We start from the raw sequence: 14,192 nt of genomic DNA, 5'->3' as shown, positions 1-14,192 counted from the left end.
CAGGAAGCCCTGGTTACCTGACTTGGGCTGCTCGATATCATAAGTACTTTCTGTATGTGTTACACTTCAACAAAAAGTAAAGTCTAGGTGTGGTGGCTCACGCCTGGAATTCTAGCACTCTGGGAGGCCAAGGAGGGAGGATTGTTTAAACCCAAGAGTTTGAGAGCAGCCTGGGCAATATAGAGAGATCTTGTCTCTATAAAAAAATTTAAAGCTGGGCTCGGTGGCTCAGCCTGTAATCCCGCGCCTTTGGGAGGCTGAGGTGAGTGGATTGCCTGAGCCCGCAGGTTCGAGACCCGCCTGGACAGGCAAGACCTCATCTCTACAATAAATCAAAAAATCAGCCGGGCATGGTAGTGCGTGCCTGTAATTCTGGCTACTTGGAAGGCTGAGGCGGAAGGATCGCCGGAGCCCAGCAGGTCGAGGCTGCGGTGGCCGGGAGTGGCCACTGCACTCCAGTCTGGGCGACAGAGTGAGACTCCAACTCAAAAAAAAAAATAAATAAATAATTGGCCAGGTGCGGTGGCTCACACCTATAATCCCAATACTTTGGGAGGCTGAGGCGAGAGGATTGTCTGAGTCCATGGGTTCGAGACCAGCCTGGGCAACTTGGTAAATCATCTCTACAATAAATCAAAAAATTAGTCAGGCATGGTGATGCATGCCTATAGTTCCAGCTACTTGGAAGGTTGAGGCAGAAGGATCACCTGAGTCCAGCAGGTCGAGGCTGCGGTGGCCGTGAGTATGCCACTGCACTCCAGTCTGGGCAACAGAGTGAGACTCCAACTCAAAAAAAATTTAAAAATTAAAAAAAAAATAAATTTAAAAAAAAAAAAAAAATATATATATATATATATATTAGCCAGTCATGGTGCTGTGCACCTGCAGTCCCAGCTACTTAGGAGGCTGAAGTGGAAGGGCTGTCTGAACCCAGGAGGTTGAGACTGAGGTGAGCCGTGATTATGCCACTGCACTCCAGCCTAGGTGGCAGAGAGAGATCCCCAGCTATAAAAAAAAAAAAACTTAGATGAAGACAAAGCGGCAAGGACAGTGCCCAGACAGCACCAGGCAGAGCCAGACCAACCAACACAACATCGGCCTCTCCTGGTCTGGCAGACCTTTCCCCACAGCTGACTCCAGTTCACCAGGCTGGCCCACCTGAGCTTTGTAACTGCAGGAGGAGGCTGTAACCCACCTCACCGCAGTCTGCTGAGCTGAAAATGGAGACTGACACAGCTCTCCCAAGCTGAAGGAAAAGCACTAACGTCCACTCCTCTTACAACAGTGCTGTCCCAAGAAAGGCCAGGCAACAGGAGCCAAGGGACAGTCCCTTGCAGCTTTCACAAGGCCTTTCCCAGGAAACAACATCCATTCTCACTCTCCTCCCGCTCCCTTCAGGGGATAAGACTGCTCTATCCACCACAGCCCACATCCAAACCTGCTTCTAATCTGTTTCCCCAGATCCCTGGTGACCTGGAAGTCCCATCCCTTTGAAGTTCTAAATGTTACTACCAGAAGGGGCACAAAAACTGCTGGGAGATCTCAAGTCCCAAATTTTCATTTGGAAAACTGGTCCCAGTTCCTATATGAGGATGTGATGCAGGACCAGAAGTTGAGCTTGCTGAGATCAGAGGTGGAAATGCCCCTCCCTCCCAGAGGGCTGGCGGCTCACCTCCAATGACCCTCTCGATGGCCTGCTCAAAGTGCTTCTCCTGAACGAAAGAACTCAGGTGGCGCGCAGCAATCAGAGCTGCTTCATTGCAAACATTAGAAATATCAGCACCTGCCCCAGGAAAGGAGGAACAGTCAACAGTCAATGCTGCTCCTGGCTCCTGGAGAGCAACCCAGATCAGTTCTGCTGAAGGAAAACTTCCTGCAGAGAGGACAAGGCTGAAGCAGAGAACTTAAAGGTGATGGGAGCTGCTCCGTCCATCAGTCACTACTATTTTTAGCTAAGATTTTTGCTATACAACTTTATTGATGTATACTTTATATAGCATGAGATCCACCCATTCTATCTGTCAATGATTTTTAGTAAACATATCAAGTTGTGCAACTACTGCCATAATCTAGTTTTAGGACATCTTCCATCATCTCCATAAGATATCCTGTGCCTATTTATGGGTCATTTCTATTCCCACCCCCTACAAACCACTACCCTCTGTCTCTAAAGATTTGCTATTCTGCACATTTCATATAACCAGAATCATACAACATATGCCCTTTTGTGTCTGGCTTCTTGTACTCAGAATATCTTCCAGGTTTATCCATGTTGTAGCATGCATCAGTACAGCTGAATGATATTCTATCATAGTCTATGCCAGTTTTTTACCATGCATCTACCAGTGGACATTAGGGTGTTTCCACTTAGGACAGTGCAGACTCGTGCCTGCTGAGTCACCCCGGCTGTGGGGGCAGTGCAGAGTCATCCTGCCGAGTCATCCCTGCTGAATCAGTTCTGCCAAGGGGCAGTGCAGAGTCATCCTGCTGAGTCATCCCTGCTGTGGGGCAGTGTAGTCATCCTGCTGAGTCATCCCTGCTGTGAGGCAGTGCACAGTCAAGTCATCCCTGCTTTGGGGCAGTGCAGAGTCATCCCGCCAAGTCAGCCCTGCTGTGGGGCAGGGCAGAGTCATCCTGCTGAGTCATCCCTGCTGTGGGGCAGTACACAGTCAAGTCATCCTGCCAAGTCATCCCTGCTGTGGGGCAGTGCAGAGTCAACCTGCTGAGTCACTCCTGCTGTGGGGCAGTGCAGTCATACTGCTGAGTCAACCCTGCTGTGGGGCAGTGCAGCCATACTGCTGAGTCACCCCTGCTGTGAGGTGGTGGCTGAGTTACCCTGCTGAGTCACCCCTGCTGAGGGGCAGTGCAGACTCATTCCTGCTGCAGGGAAGTACCATTATCCTGCTGAGTCACTTCGGCTGAGTGGCAGTGCAGTCATCCCACTGTGGGGCAGGGAAAACAGTCTGGGTAATTTATGTAAATAGACATCCGAAGTCTGCCAAGGGAAAGAAGAGGCAGGCAGCACATTCTGGGCACAAGGCAGGTGATGTCCTCCACGTGCCAGCCTGGCAAGTCCTCCTCACTCATCATGCTGTGGCAGATGTCCACTCCGGGGTGAGACTACACCTGACCCAGAACTGGGCAGGACACTGTGGGAAGCCCAGGGAGGGATGGAGGGGATGAGACTCCACTATGGAATGTTCTGGGCATGGCAGGAGCAGGTGGGTGTGGATGAGAGCCCTGGCCATGGCCTGCTGCCTAACCTTGAGACAGAGGCTTGCCAAGGTTGCTGAGTAAGGGCAAGCTGGACAGGAAGCCCCTGCAAAAGTGCCCACTCACTCCCAGGGCTTAAACCACCCAGGTGGGGAAGCAAATTTCCTTGAATAGGAGATTGGGTTTTCATTAAAAAAAGAAAAGAAAAGAGGTGGGGGGGGAGAAAAGCAGAGGAGCCTCTCCAGCTAGGAGCTCAAGCCCAAGGCTAAAGGACAACACAAGGCATCCCTTCAGTGAATCTCTCCTCACATATCAGTTGGGTCTCTGCAGTACAGACTTAAGTCTGAACAGAATTAGAACAGAAATTCAGAAGGGCACAAATCAGTTCTTGGGCTAAGAAAAACGATCTCTGAGTCCTCTGAACTATCTCAATGGGTTGAAAGTTCCAAAGACAAAGGTTAGCACTTGCCATAACTAAATGGTCAACCAGTAACCACCCACTGTGACCAAGAGCTGAGGATACATGGTTCCCACCACGGGGGAATGGCACAGTCCCCAACACTTACCAGTGAAGCCAGGGGTGAGCACCGCCAGCTTCCTCGCGAGGGCGTCCTTACCAAGGCTCTCATCCAACTTCAGGGGGCGCAGATGGACCTTGAAGATAGAGGACCTGCCTTTGATGTCAGGGGGACCTAACAAAAGAGAGAGAGAGATAGATGCAGGTCCTCGTGCTCTCTGTGCCTTCAAATAGCACCCACAGACACTTCACAAAACTGCGGGGAGCCTGGACTTCCCATATAGTTCCCTGTCATGGTCATGTGACCACAGCCAGGAGCAATGGCAGAAACAGCCCCAGGTGCTCATGTGTTTGGCTCCACACCATATTTAAACACCTTTCTAGCTGTGCTGCCTTTGGTGAACAGTAAATCCATTCCCAGGACCGTTGGCCTCACAACGAGCAACATAAGGACTGCCCTGGGCAGCAGGGGGCATCCACAAAAGATTTATATTTCCTAACAAATGTGAAAAGACAGAAAGAAGATGGAGACATCTGACTGTCAGGGTAAAGGGCAAAGGATAAACTCTTGTCTTCTTAACTACCCAATTTTTATAACAGCACAAACAAAAAGCTGGAGAATATGTATCTTTACATCCCTGCAGTGACATTTCTGCATACACAATCACATCTATTCTTCCCAAAAAGAGGACAACTGTAGCGACTTGGGGCACTCACGCATATCCACATTTTCAAAATGTTGCACTAATTGTTTCAGGATTGCTACCAAAATCTCCTCCAAACACACACCCAATGACCCAACCAAACTTTTAACCCAAAGGATGAAAGCCCAAACCTGAGTGAGGCACACTCACCAATATAAATCTGGCGGTCAAACCGGCCAGGCCGCATCAGGGCTGGGTCAAGGATGTCAGGGCGGTTGGTGCCGGCCAGCACCACAACGTTTGTAGTAGAGTTGAACCCTGGACACAGAAGAAGCAAGTGAGCCCGTGGTAAGAGCCCGATGTGTGCATGCCCCCACAGGGGCCTGGACCAGCACTGGTGTCTCCCTGCTCCTAAGATCATCTCCCAATGCCCTTCTGCACACCTGTCCCTGAGCTTCTAGAGTCACTGTCCACTGGTCAGCCCACATTGTCTCTGCTTTTCCTTCTGCTTGCTCCACACCCCACTGCAGGGGGCCATGAGTCAGGCATGAGGCCCCTGTCTAGCCACCTAAGTCCAGGGCTGACCCAAAGGGTCCCTCCCTAGGAAGGACTCTCTCACAAAGGCCTCACCTCCAGTTTTCAAACTTCTCGCAGTTCCTCACTCTTCCACTGAGGCAAGTCTTCACCAGCAGGTAACCAGATATGCCTCAGCTAACTGAAGCAGGTAACCAGACATGCCTCAGCTAACTGCCCCATAGCCTAACTCCAGGGGTGCAGGCAAGTCCCTCGGCATGGGACTCCTCATCCTGACTCATTCCTGGTTTCTGCCAGCCTCTGACACCACATGGTGCTGGAGTGGATGAGGGCACATAAGTGCTGCACAGAGAATGGGATGCCCAGCAGAGGGGCAGGGGAGGAGGAAGGCTGGGTGCCCCATTTCCTCTTCTCTCCAATCAGTTCCCTCCAGATATCAAAACAACAATCATCTCATTAGATTTACTGTTGGACACCAAGGACAATAAGACTTTGGAAATGCTTCTGGCCTGTGAAGAAAAAGTGTTGATGCAGCAGTCCTGACTGTCCTCAGCAAGACCTGCATGCACGGTCAGCGTCCGGGAACTGCGATTCTGGGTGCACTCCCCCAGTTCTCTGATGAGTACAGCTCCCTGTGCCCAAACCATCTGTGCAGATGTCCTGGACATCTAGAATTTTGATTGTACACCAGGCAGAGGGTGCTTAAATGACCAGCACCCAGTAAGAACCCAGTGACTGTCTCTTATGAGCTTCCTGGTCAACATTTGGCACATGTGATCACAACATGATGCTGGGGAAAGTAAGTGCATCCCAGATGGCTCCACAGGGGAAGACTCTGGAAACTGTGCCTGTCTCCCTCAGACTTCTCCCCTGGTTGATGTGGCTGTGTCTCTTCATGGTAATAAATTACAGCCATGAGTACAATTGTGTGCTGAATCCTGTGACTCCTCCTGCAAGTCACCAAACCCAGGGTGGTCTTAAAGACCCCAACAAGGCCCTAAAGTCAAAGTGAAAAAAAAAACTGCCAAAGGTCTAGTGAAAACTTTTCCAAATTCAAAAACTGGCACAACTGCCTACATATGTCCCATGAAACTTCCACAGGGTTAACAGGTGATAGGTCACATCTTAGCTAGAATCACTTTGGGATGAGGCAGGCCTGGGTATCTGAGATTCTGGGTGAGGAAGAAAGCAGCAGGACAAGGCTCAGAGTGGAAGGAGCAGCATCAGGGGCACTGGTGCTCATCCACCCGAGAAGCAGGCCTCTCAACAACCAGCTAGCCCTCCTGCTGGGACAGGTGACCACATCTTTCACCATGTTATTGAGAACTGGGGGACACTGTGTACACAGCCTTCTCCATCAAGTTTGCCTGAGAGTAGCCTTCCTCAAAATCAGAATAATCCAAGATTCTCTTCAAGGGGATGTCTTTATAGAAAAAAGGCTGGGGGCTGGCTCACACCTGTAATTCCAGCACTTTGAGAGGCAGAGGCAAGAGGATTGCCTGAGCTCAGGGGTTTGAGACCAGCCTGAGCAACATAGCGAGACCCTGTCTCTACAATTAAAAAAAAAAAAAAATCAGCTGGGTGTGGTGGCATGTGCCTATGGTTCCAGTTGCTTGAAAGGCTGAGGCATAAGAATTGCCTAAGCCCAGAAGGTTGAAGCTGCAGCAGCCATGAGTGTGCCACTGCACTCCAGCCTGGCCAATAGACTCCAACTCAAAAAAAAAGAAAAGAAAAAGAAATAAGGCTGGGGAAGGGTCCAAACATTTCCTAAGCACCTGCAGGCAGTGCCACACTCTAGGACTGTCACTGTAGAGCACACTCACCATCCATCTCCACAAGCATCTGGTTCAGGGTGTTCTCCTGCTCACTCTGGCCTCCAAAGTGCCCACGGCCTCGCTTCCTGCCAATCGCATCAATCTCATCAATGAATAAGATACACGGAGCATTTTTTCGGGCCATTGCAAACATGTCACGAACCTGCAAACAAGAATCCACATAAAGAGTCTGTTTTGCAGCCAGGCTCGGTGGCTCAGCCTGTAATCCCGTGCTTTGAGAGGCTGAGGTGAGTGGACTGCCTGAGCCCACAGGCTTGAGACCCGCCTGGGAAACTTGGCAAGACCTCATCTCTACAATAAATCAAAAAAATCAGCTGGGCATGGTAGCATGTGCCTGTAATTCCGGCTACTCGGAAGGCTGAGGCGGAAGGATCGCCAGAGCCCAGTGGGTGGAGGTTGCAGTGGCCAGGAGTGGCCACTGCACTCCAGTCTCGGCAACAGAGACTCCAACTCAAAAAAAAAAAAAAGAGTCTGTTTTGCTACAGACTGTTTATGAACACTGGTTCTTCTTCCACCCTCTCCTCTGAAACCTCTAACCTGTTTGCCTGGATGCACCAGCACCTCCCACATGTGCCCATGGCCAGGGCTCCACATCAAGCTATTTGAGTTGATCAGTCCTGGTCAAGGCATAGCACTGTAACTGCCTGCAGCAGCCTCCCATCCACCTACCCTTGCTGGCCCAACACCAACAAACATCTCCAGGAACTCGGACCCATTCACGGTGATGAAGGGCACACTGGCCTCTCCTGCAGTCGCCTTGGCAAGAAGTGTCTTTCCAGTACCAGGAGGACCCGTAAGCATGGCTCCCTAAAACAGAAAGGCAATAGTGGGTTCCTAGCGTGGGAGCAGATGGTACAAAGACGACAGAGTACTGTTTTCTACTTAGATTTGAACAGGAATTTGCTTTCTTAAGCAGGTGACTTTTAGGACCAACTAACAAAAATCTCATCAAACACATCACTCTTATAACCATAAGTTTTTAAAAGATCTTTTTTCTGCTTGTAAAATTAATGCTTGTTCGCCCCAAAAGGTCAAACATTACAGATATAATATAGAAAATGAAAGTCCTTCATATGTCCTCATTCAGAAAAGCAGGTTATTTCTGAGATACTGGGGTAGACCTGTGGGCTCAAAGGGTCTAAATGTTTATCTTCTAATCCCATGATGGATTATGAATATTTATTTTAATATTCATATTAAAATGATTACTGTTAGAATTCTCTCCAAAACAGTGGTACCAATTCACACTCCCACCAGGAATGAACAGCAGTCCATCTCTCCACAGAATGAATGTGGCCACATTGAATTCTGTCAAACTCTGCAGCCTTGCTGGTCTGAAGGGTAGATATGCCATCTTGTTTTTTTCAGCTTTCAAGATCGTGCTTGCTTTCCCTTCTGTGATCTGCCTTTTTAAAAACTGGCCTAAGGTTTTAAATCACCAACTCATACTCTTGTCATGCACCTCAGTTTCCCTTTATAAATTATGGTTATGCCTAAGAATTAAAAGATTTAAAGAGGGGCTTGGACTTCTTCATTTTTAGTCAAGGGTGTGGGTTAATATCTGATTATCTCAAAGGATTATCATAAGGTTTTATGGTCACATAGCACCTGCTCTTCTAGGATATAGATGCAAGTTTGACACATCTCGGCCCACAATCTGGATGGCCTTAACACTTCATGGAATGACATGTGAGATGTCCATGTGAGATGCCTCCAGAAGGCAGGAAGGGGCCAGGCTTGCCAACAGTATACCACATCTGCTCATGTGCTATAGGAATTATACTTGTGACCACGCAGAGCCAGCTCCTCTGAAGGATTCCCTCAGGGGAATGCCATGGGCAGTGGTAATCTTGGGAACTCCTACCCAAGAGAAACTGGAAAGCCAGATGGGCCTCACTACACTGACTCTTTACTGACATCCACAGCACAGCACAGAGCCTGCACTGGAGCCCACAAACAACACACAGGCTGACAGAGCATCCCTCTCTCAGGAACCCACACCTGGCTAGGGAGGGGACCAACACTCCAGGTGAGAGGCCTTTCCCAGTCCCTGACTGCTCCACACACTCCCTCTAGTATACAGATTTTGCCCAGTAAATACAAGCACCTGAGAGAAATTCTGAACAGTAAACACAAGCAACCACTGCAGTGCCTGACTGTGAGCAGAGGTGAACTCCCACAGAAGCAGAAGGCCATCTCTGACTTCGGTCACATATACCTGCTTTCTCACCTCAACAGCCACCGGAGTGGAAAACAGGCAAGTCACCTCCTGACTCTCACCCGAGGTTCACAGAGGTTGGTAATTATTTGTTATTGTTCAGAACACATTGCCTAGTAGTACCCATCTTGTGGGGAGGGGCTGGGGGTGTACAAGGCCACCGCAGGAGCCGTCTGTGCTGGGAGTTCTTAGCCTGATCCAAAGCCCAGAGATGACTTGAAGGGTCTATGAATTGACTTTGTATGGATGCAAGTCTTTCTGGGAAAAGAATTCATGGCTTCTGTCAGGTCCTCAAAGGGTCAATGACCCCCAAAAGAGATAAACTTGCCCTCTGTGTATCCAGCAGTCCGATCCACCACGGCTCAGCTTTCTCTGCGTCACCCTGACCCACAGCACCCTGTGAAGTGCCCATCTGCCTAGTGCACATTGGTTCTTGGGGTTACCAAGAGGCAGTCATATTTGATCCCAAATCTGTTCACATAAGCTGTACTTGTTTTAATTATGTAATTTAATATTACATAAATGAAATAGGAGTAAAAAAAGTTGTTTCTTAGACAACTAAGTTGAAAGCTTTGCTTAATAAAACAACAAAGGCTAAGTGCTTTAAATATGCGGTCCAAGGTTGCGGTCAGCCAGGATCGTGTCATTGCACTCCAGCCTGGGCAATTGAGGGAAAAAAAATGCTGTTAAGTTGAGTAGGTGAGAAAACTATTAAATAAGTAAAAAGAAAACACAACACGAGTTCTGCACTCAGATTGCTTCTAAGTAAGTTCAAGTCAGAGAAACAAAATTGTAGATAATATGTGGTTCACGCAGAAGTTTAACAAAGGATTGTGACTGTTAGAACCAGACTCACAGGCTTCTAAGTGAAGGCCAGCAAAGGGATATACATTTGTGTTTTCAGTTAAAAATAAACACACTTCAGATGAGTAGGTATTGTTATTATGATCCCAGTTTTATATTCTAAAAAACTAGCTCACTGCAGTCCCAAGTCCATCAGATAAGAGGATTTTTACTGTTTTACACTATACATGTTGTTTTCATTCTCTCTTGTCATTAATAAAACCAAAATCATCACAAAAATTAGGTTGAAAAGCATGTGAACCACAGCAATCTCTGACTTTGACTTGGAGCCCAGGATATTACCATGTTTTCCGAAATCAATACCTTTGGAATTTTGGCTCCTAAGTCCTGATACTGCTTGGGATTCTTGAGGAAATTCACAAACTCCATAATTTCCAATTTGGCTTCTTCGCAGCCAGCTACATCTGCAAATCGCACGTCGATGTTGCTCTTTAAGATCTTGGCTGTTGTCTCACCAACACTGAAGAGGCCCCCTCCTCGTCCGCTGCGCCCAGCTCCCATCGGCCCCCTCCTCACAGCATAGAGGAGAATGCCAACCAGGAGAAGGGTGGGCACCAGGCTTCGCAAGAAAGAGCTGGAAAATCCAAGAAAACCACTCATAACAGTCACTCAGGAGTAGGTCAGAAATACTTTGGGACAGGAAGAATAGACTGACTGCACTAGGACTTTATTTTGTCACACAAAAGAAAACAGTTTCTTTTTTAAAAATATGTCAAAGTCCATGCAGCATTTGGACTCCCTATTCTGAAGGCTCTAGTCATATGCATTTCTGTCCCCCTGATGTAAGCTATGGTTGGCCTGGTGGGGTGAGGAGGGCAACTGACTGTCCAGACAGCCTACTAGACCTTTGCTGGGACACCTCCCTCAGGAGATGCCCCCAGCAGAGCCAGCATTGCCTTTTCACAGCTGGGGCCCATAGTTTTATCACAGGGAGACATGGAATGTCTTCCTGGTTTATCTAAATTTTACATTTTCTCTTGCCTTCCAGAGGCTTGAGGCCATCCCATCCTCCAGGGGATTCTAAGTCACTCTCAGCTCCCTGAACAAATCCTCAATGCCCAGAAGATAGGCCCACATACAACCAGCATTCCTGGCAACTCAACAAGGAAAAACAAAACTCACGTAAGTAATAAACAGTACCCCGGACAACCTTCCGGAGCTCCAGCAGAAGACTGTAGGCTGTTCAGATCTACCACTAGAATTCTGGAAATCATCTCCAGAATTCTACCTACCTCACTTTCCCTCATCCTCACTGTAACCCCTACTCTGCCCTTAAGCGTATGAAACCACCCAAATCACTACTATCCCAATTCTTTTTTTTTTTTTGGTAGAAACAGGGTCTCACTGTGTTGACCAGGCTGGTCTCAAACTCCTCGCCTCAAGCAGCTCCTACCCTGGCCTCCCAAAGTACTGGTATTACAGGCATGAGCCACTGTGCTCAGCCCTATTCCAATTCTTGGTACTGAGCTTACACCCTTCTTCTAATTCAGTTTTCAATTCCATTGTTAAGGGCCTGAGAAGACAAGGCAATGACATCCCTAGGAATTAAACATGACAGCCAGGTGCAGTGGCTCATGCACGTAATCCCAGCACTTTGGGAGGCAGAGGTGAGAGAACTACCTGAGCCCAGGGAACTGAGACCAGCCTGGGCAACCTGGTGAGACCTCTCTCTACAATAAATAAAAAAAATTAGCTGGGCATGGTGGCACATGCCTATAGGATCACCTGAGCCCAGCAGTGGCAGTGGCTGTGAGCGTGCCACTGCACTCCAGCCTGGGTGACAGAATGAGACTTCAACTATAAAAAAAAAGACAGAGCAGGAGCCAAGCTTGGCAACACTGACCTCTGTGCTAAATCCTGGGACATACAGAGTATTTAATCTGGTATTTGCCCTCATGTCCATATTTACTTTAAGAACATACAGTGCAGTGGGAATTCAAGATGACAAGGGAGTTGTGGGAAGTATAGCACGACCAAGTATCAGGTCACAGGGCTGTGAACAAGGACCTCCAGCACAAAGGAGAATGGGTCAGGGTGGCTTGCCAGGGAGCCTGGTAAAGTCACAGGTCCTACCTTTGGACATTCTAATTCAACAGGTCTATGGGAGTAGGAGGTGGAGGGATGGTCATGCATTTTGAAAGGGCTCTGAAAGGGATTCTGATGGAAGGCCAGTTTGGAAGGCTTCCTACAAAGCTTCAGGAAATCTGTGCTACAATGACATCAATACCCAACAACTGTTTGATTTTCCTCATCCAACACTCTTTAAAGGCTGCCTACCTAAATATTTCCCTGCTTCAATTCTCTTCTCAATAAACACAGAGCTAACAAATATGAGGGGGGACCCCCCAAAACCCCAGAATGCATTTATTAAAAAGTGTGTATTTATTCTTATGGTTAAACTTCAGTCACTTTCAAAATACTCTCTGTTGGATGCAATACATCGATCAAGATGCTTTTTCCACTGCTCAAAACAGTTTTTGAACTCATCGATTTTGATGCCTTTTAGTGCTTCTGTCATTTTTTTGTTTCACCTCTTCCACATCAGCAAAACATTTCCCTTTGAAGACTTCTGTCACCAGGAAGACCAAAAAAAGTTGCTCAGGGTGAGATCAGGTAAACAGGAAGGTGTGGCACAGGAGTCATGCCCTTTCTGGTCAAAAACTGCTGAACACACAGCACAGTGTGGGCAGGTGCACTTGCAAATCACCCATCATGAAAAGGGCAAAAGCGCTGAAAGAATCTCAAAAAAAAAAATAAAAGGCACCTGGCCAGATGCAGTGGCTCAAGCTTATAATGCCAGCACTTTGGGAGGCCAAGATGAGGGAATTGCCTGAGCCCATGGGTTCAAGACCAGCCTGGGCAACTTGACAAGACTGCATCACTACAATTAAAAAAAAAATTAGCCAGGTGTGGTAGCACGCATCTATAGTTCCGACTACTTGGAAGGCTGAGGCAGAAGGATCGCCTAAGCCCAACAGGTCGACGCTGGGGTGGCCGTGAGCAGGCCGTTGCACTCCAGCCTGGACAACAGAGTGAGACTCCAACTCTGGAAAAAAAAAAAAAAAGGCACTGAACACTGAAGCCAAATGCAGCCTCTCACTGATGCCGATGGACTCCTAGAACACTAACCTATCGGGAGAAGCCTGCACTACAAGGGGCCTGCCCTCCAAAAAATAATCCTGGATTTTTTTGGGGGGAGTCCCTCCTCATATACATATTTTTATTACAGACATTGTAAGTAATAACAGATGTAATATGCTCAAGAGAAGCACATTCCAAAATAGGCTGAACACTGAATTTCTATTTTGTGTTCAGAACTAGAGACTCCAGGCAAGCTTGCACTGTCCAGCTCACCCATCACTCTCAGTGGTGTAGACCACCACTGCCTGGTTGGTGGGCTCGATGCCCAGCTCCCACTGGGCAGACTCCAGGTTCCGCTCAAAAGTGTCAACACTGCCGATGTTGAACCACACGAACTTCTGCAGAGACCAAAAGCAAGTTTAGGCTGCACCACTCTGTCCTACACTGAAACCTGCCCTGACACAGGCACCTTTTTTCCTGGCCCTAATTTCCACAATAAGTCCCACCCTAGCTCTAAAGGAAACTTGCCAACAGCAGGAGATCCTTCAGTTCTGTTCCTATGAAACTGCAGGCTTTAAATTCTAGATGAAAGTATAAAATGGCCAGGTGTAGTGGCTCACGCCTATAATCCCAGCACTTTGGGAGGCCAAGGCGAGAGGACTGCCTGAGTTCACGGGTTCAAGACCAGCCTGGGCATCCTGGCAAGACCTCATTTCTATAATAAATCAGAAAATTAGCCAGGCATGGTGGCGCATGCCTACAGTTCCAGCTACTTGGAAGGCTGAGGTGGAAGGAACACCTGAGTCCAGCAGGTCAAGGCTACAGTGGCCATCACTGTGCCACTGCACTCTAGGCTGAGCGACAGAGTGAGATTCCAACTCAAAAAAAAGTATAAAATGTTCAACACTTGCTGAAGTTTGCCTTTGTCCCTTTTTCTTTTGTCTTTTTATTCTTTTCTTCTCCCAAACCCTGGCAAGTGGTTCTCACACACATTACTTGGCAAATCTGAACCACAGCCTTAGAAGGGCTCTTGTCCTACTTGGAAGACTGCTATTGATACAACCGGGTGGTCGTTAGATAAAGGAAGGCACTTTACTGAAAAAGTAGAAAATAACATTTTTAAAAAATATGTGTCTGGAATACTTGATCTTAAACCAATTCCTTACCTCAGAAGACGTCCCAGGGGCAGGAATAACACGCACAAATTGTTTGTTCACAACTTCCAGCCGGTCCACCTGGGGAAAAAACATCAGTCAGAACAGCTGAGGCAGTAAGTAGGAAATTCA

General features: G+C 47.9%; 1 protein-coding gene across 1 annotated transcript in view; it reads right to left on the bottom strand.

Annotated features, from left to right (window-relative positions):
• LOC103251467 (AFG3-like protein 1) overlaps positions 1-14,192 on the bottom strand; it is a 29,082-nt gene that overhangs the window by 3,112 nt on the left and 11,778 nt on the right. Inside the window, exons 6-13 of the mRNA XM_021708563.1 lie at positions 14,073-14,141; positions 13,180-13,304; positions 10,129-10,399; positions 7,413-7,550; positions 6,732-6,885; positions 4,585-4,692; positions 3,780-3,905; positions 1,673-1,783 (exon numbers count right to left, since the gene is read on the bottom strand). Of these exons, the coding sequence (XP_021564238.1) occupies positions 1,673-1,783; positions 3,780-3,905; positions 4,585-4,692; positions 6,732-6,885; positions 7,413-7,550; positions 10,129-10,399; positions 13,180-13,304; positions 14,073-14,141 (1,102 nt within the window). The remainder of the gene's footprint in view (positions 1-1,672; positions 1,784-3,779; positions 3,906-4,584; positions 4,693-6,731; positions 6,886-7,412; positions 7,551-10,128; positions 10,400-13,179; positions 13,305-14,072; positions 14,142-14,192) is intronic.

The sequence above is a fragment of the Carlito syrichta genome, unplaced genomic scaffold (assembly GCF_000164805.1).
Source record: "Carlito syrichta isolate Samal-C Ts95f unplaced genomic scaffold, Tarsius_syrichta-2.0.1 Scaffold142937, whole genome shotgun sequence".
Lineage (NCBI taxonomy): Eukaryota > Metazoa > Chordata > Mammalia > Primates > Tarsiidae > Carlito > Carlito syrichta.
Note: the sequence above shows the minus strand (reverse complement) of the source record. Positions and strands in the feature narration are given on the sequence as shown.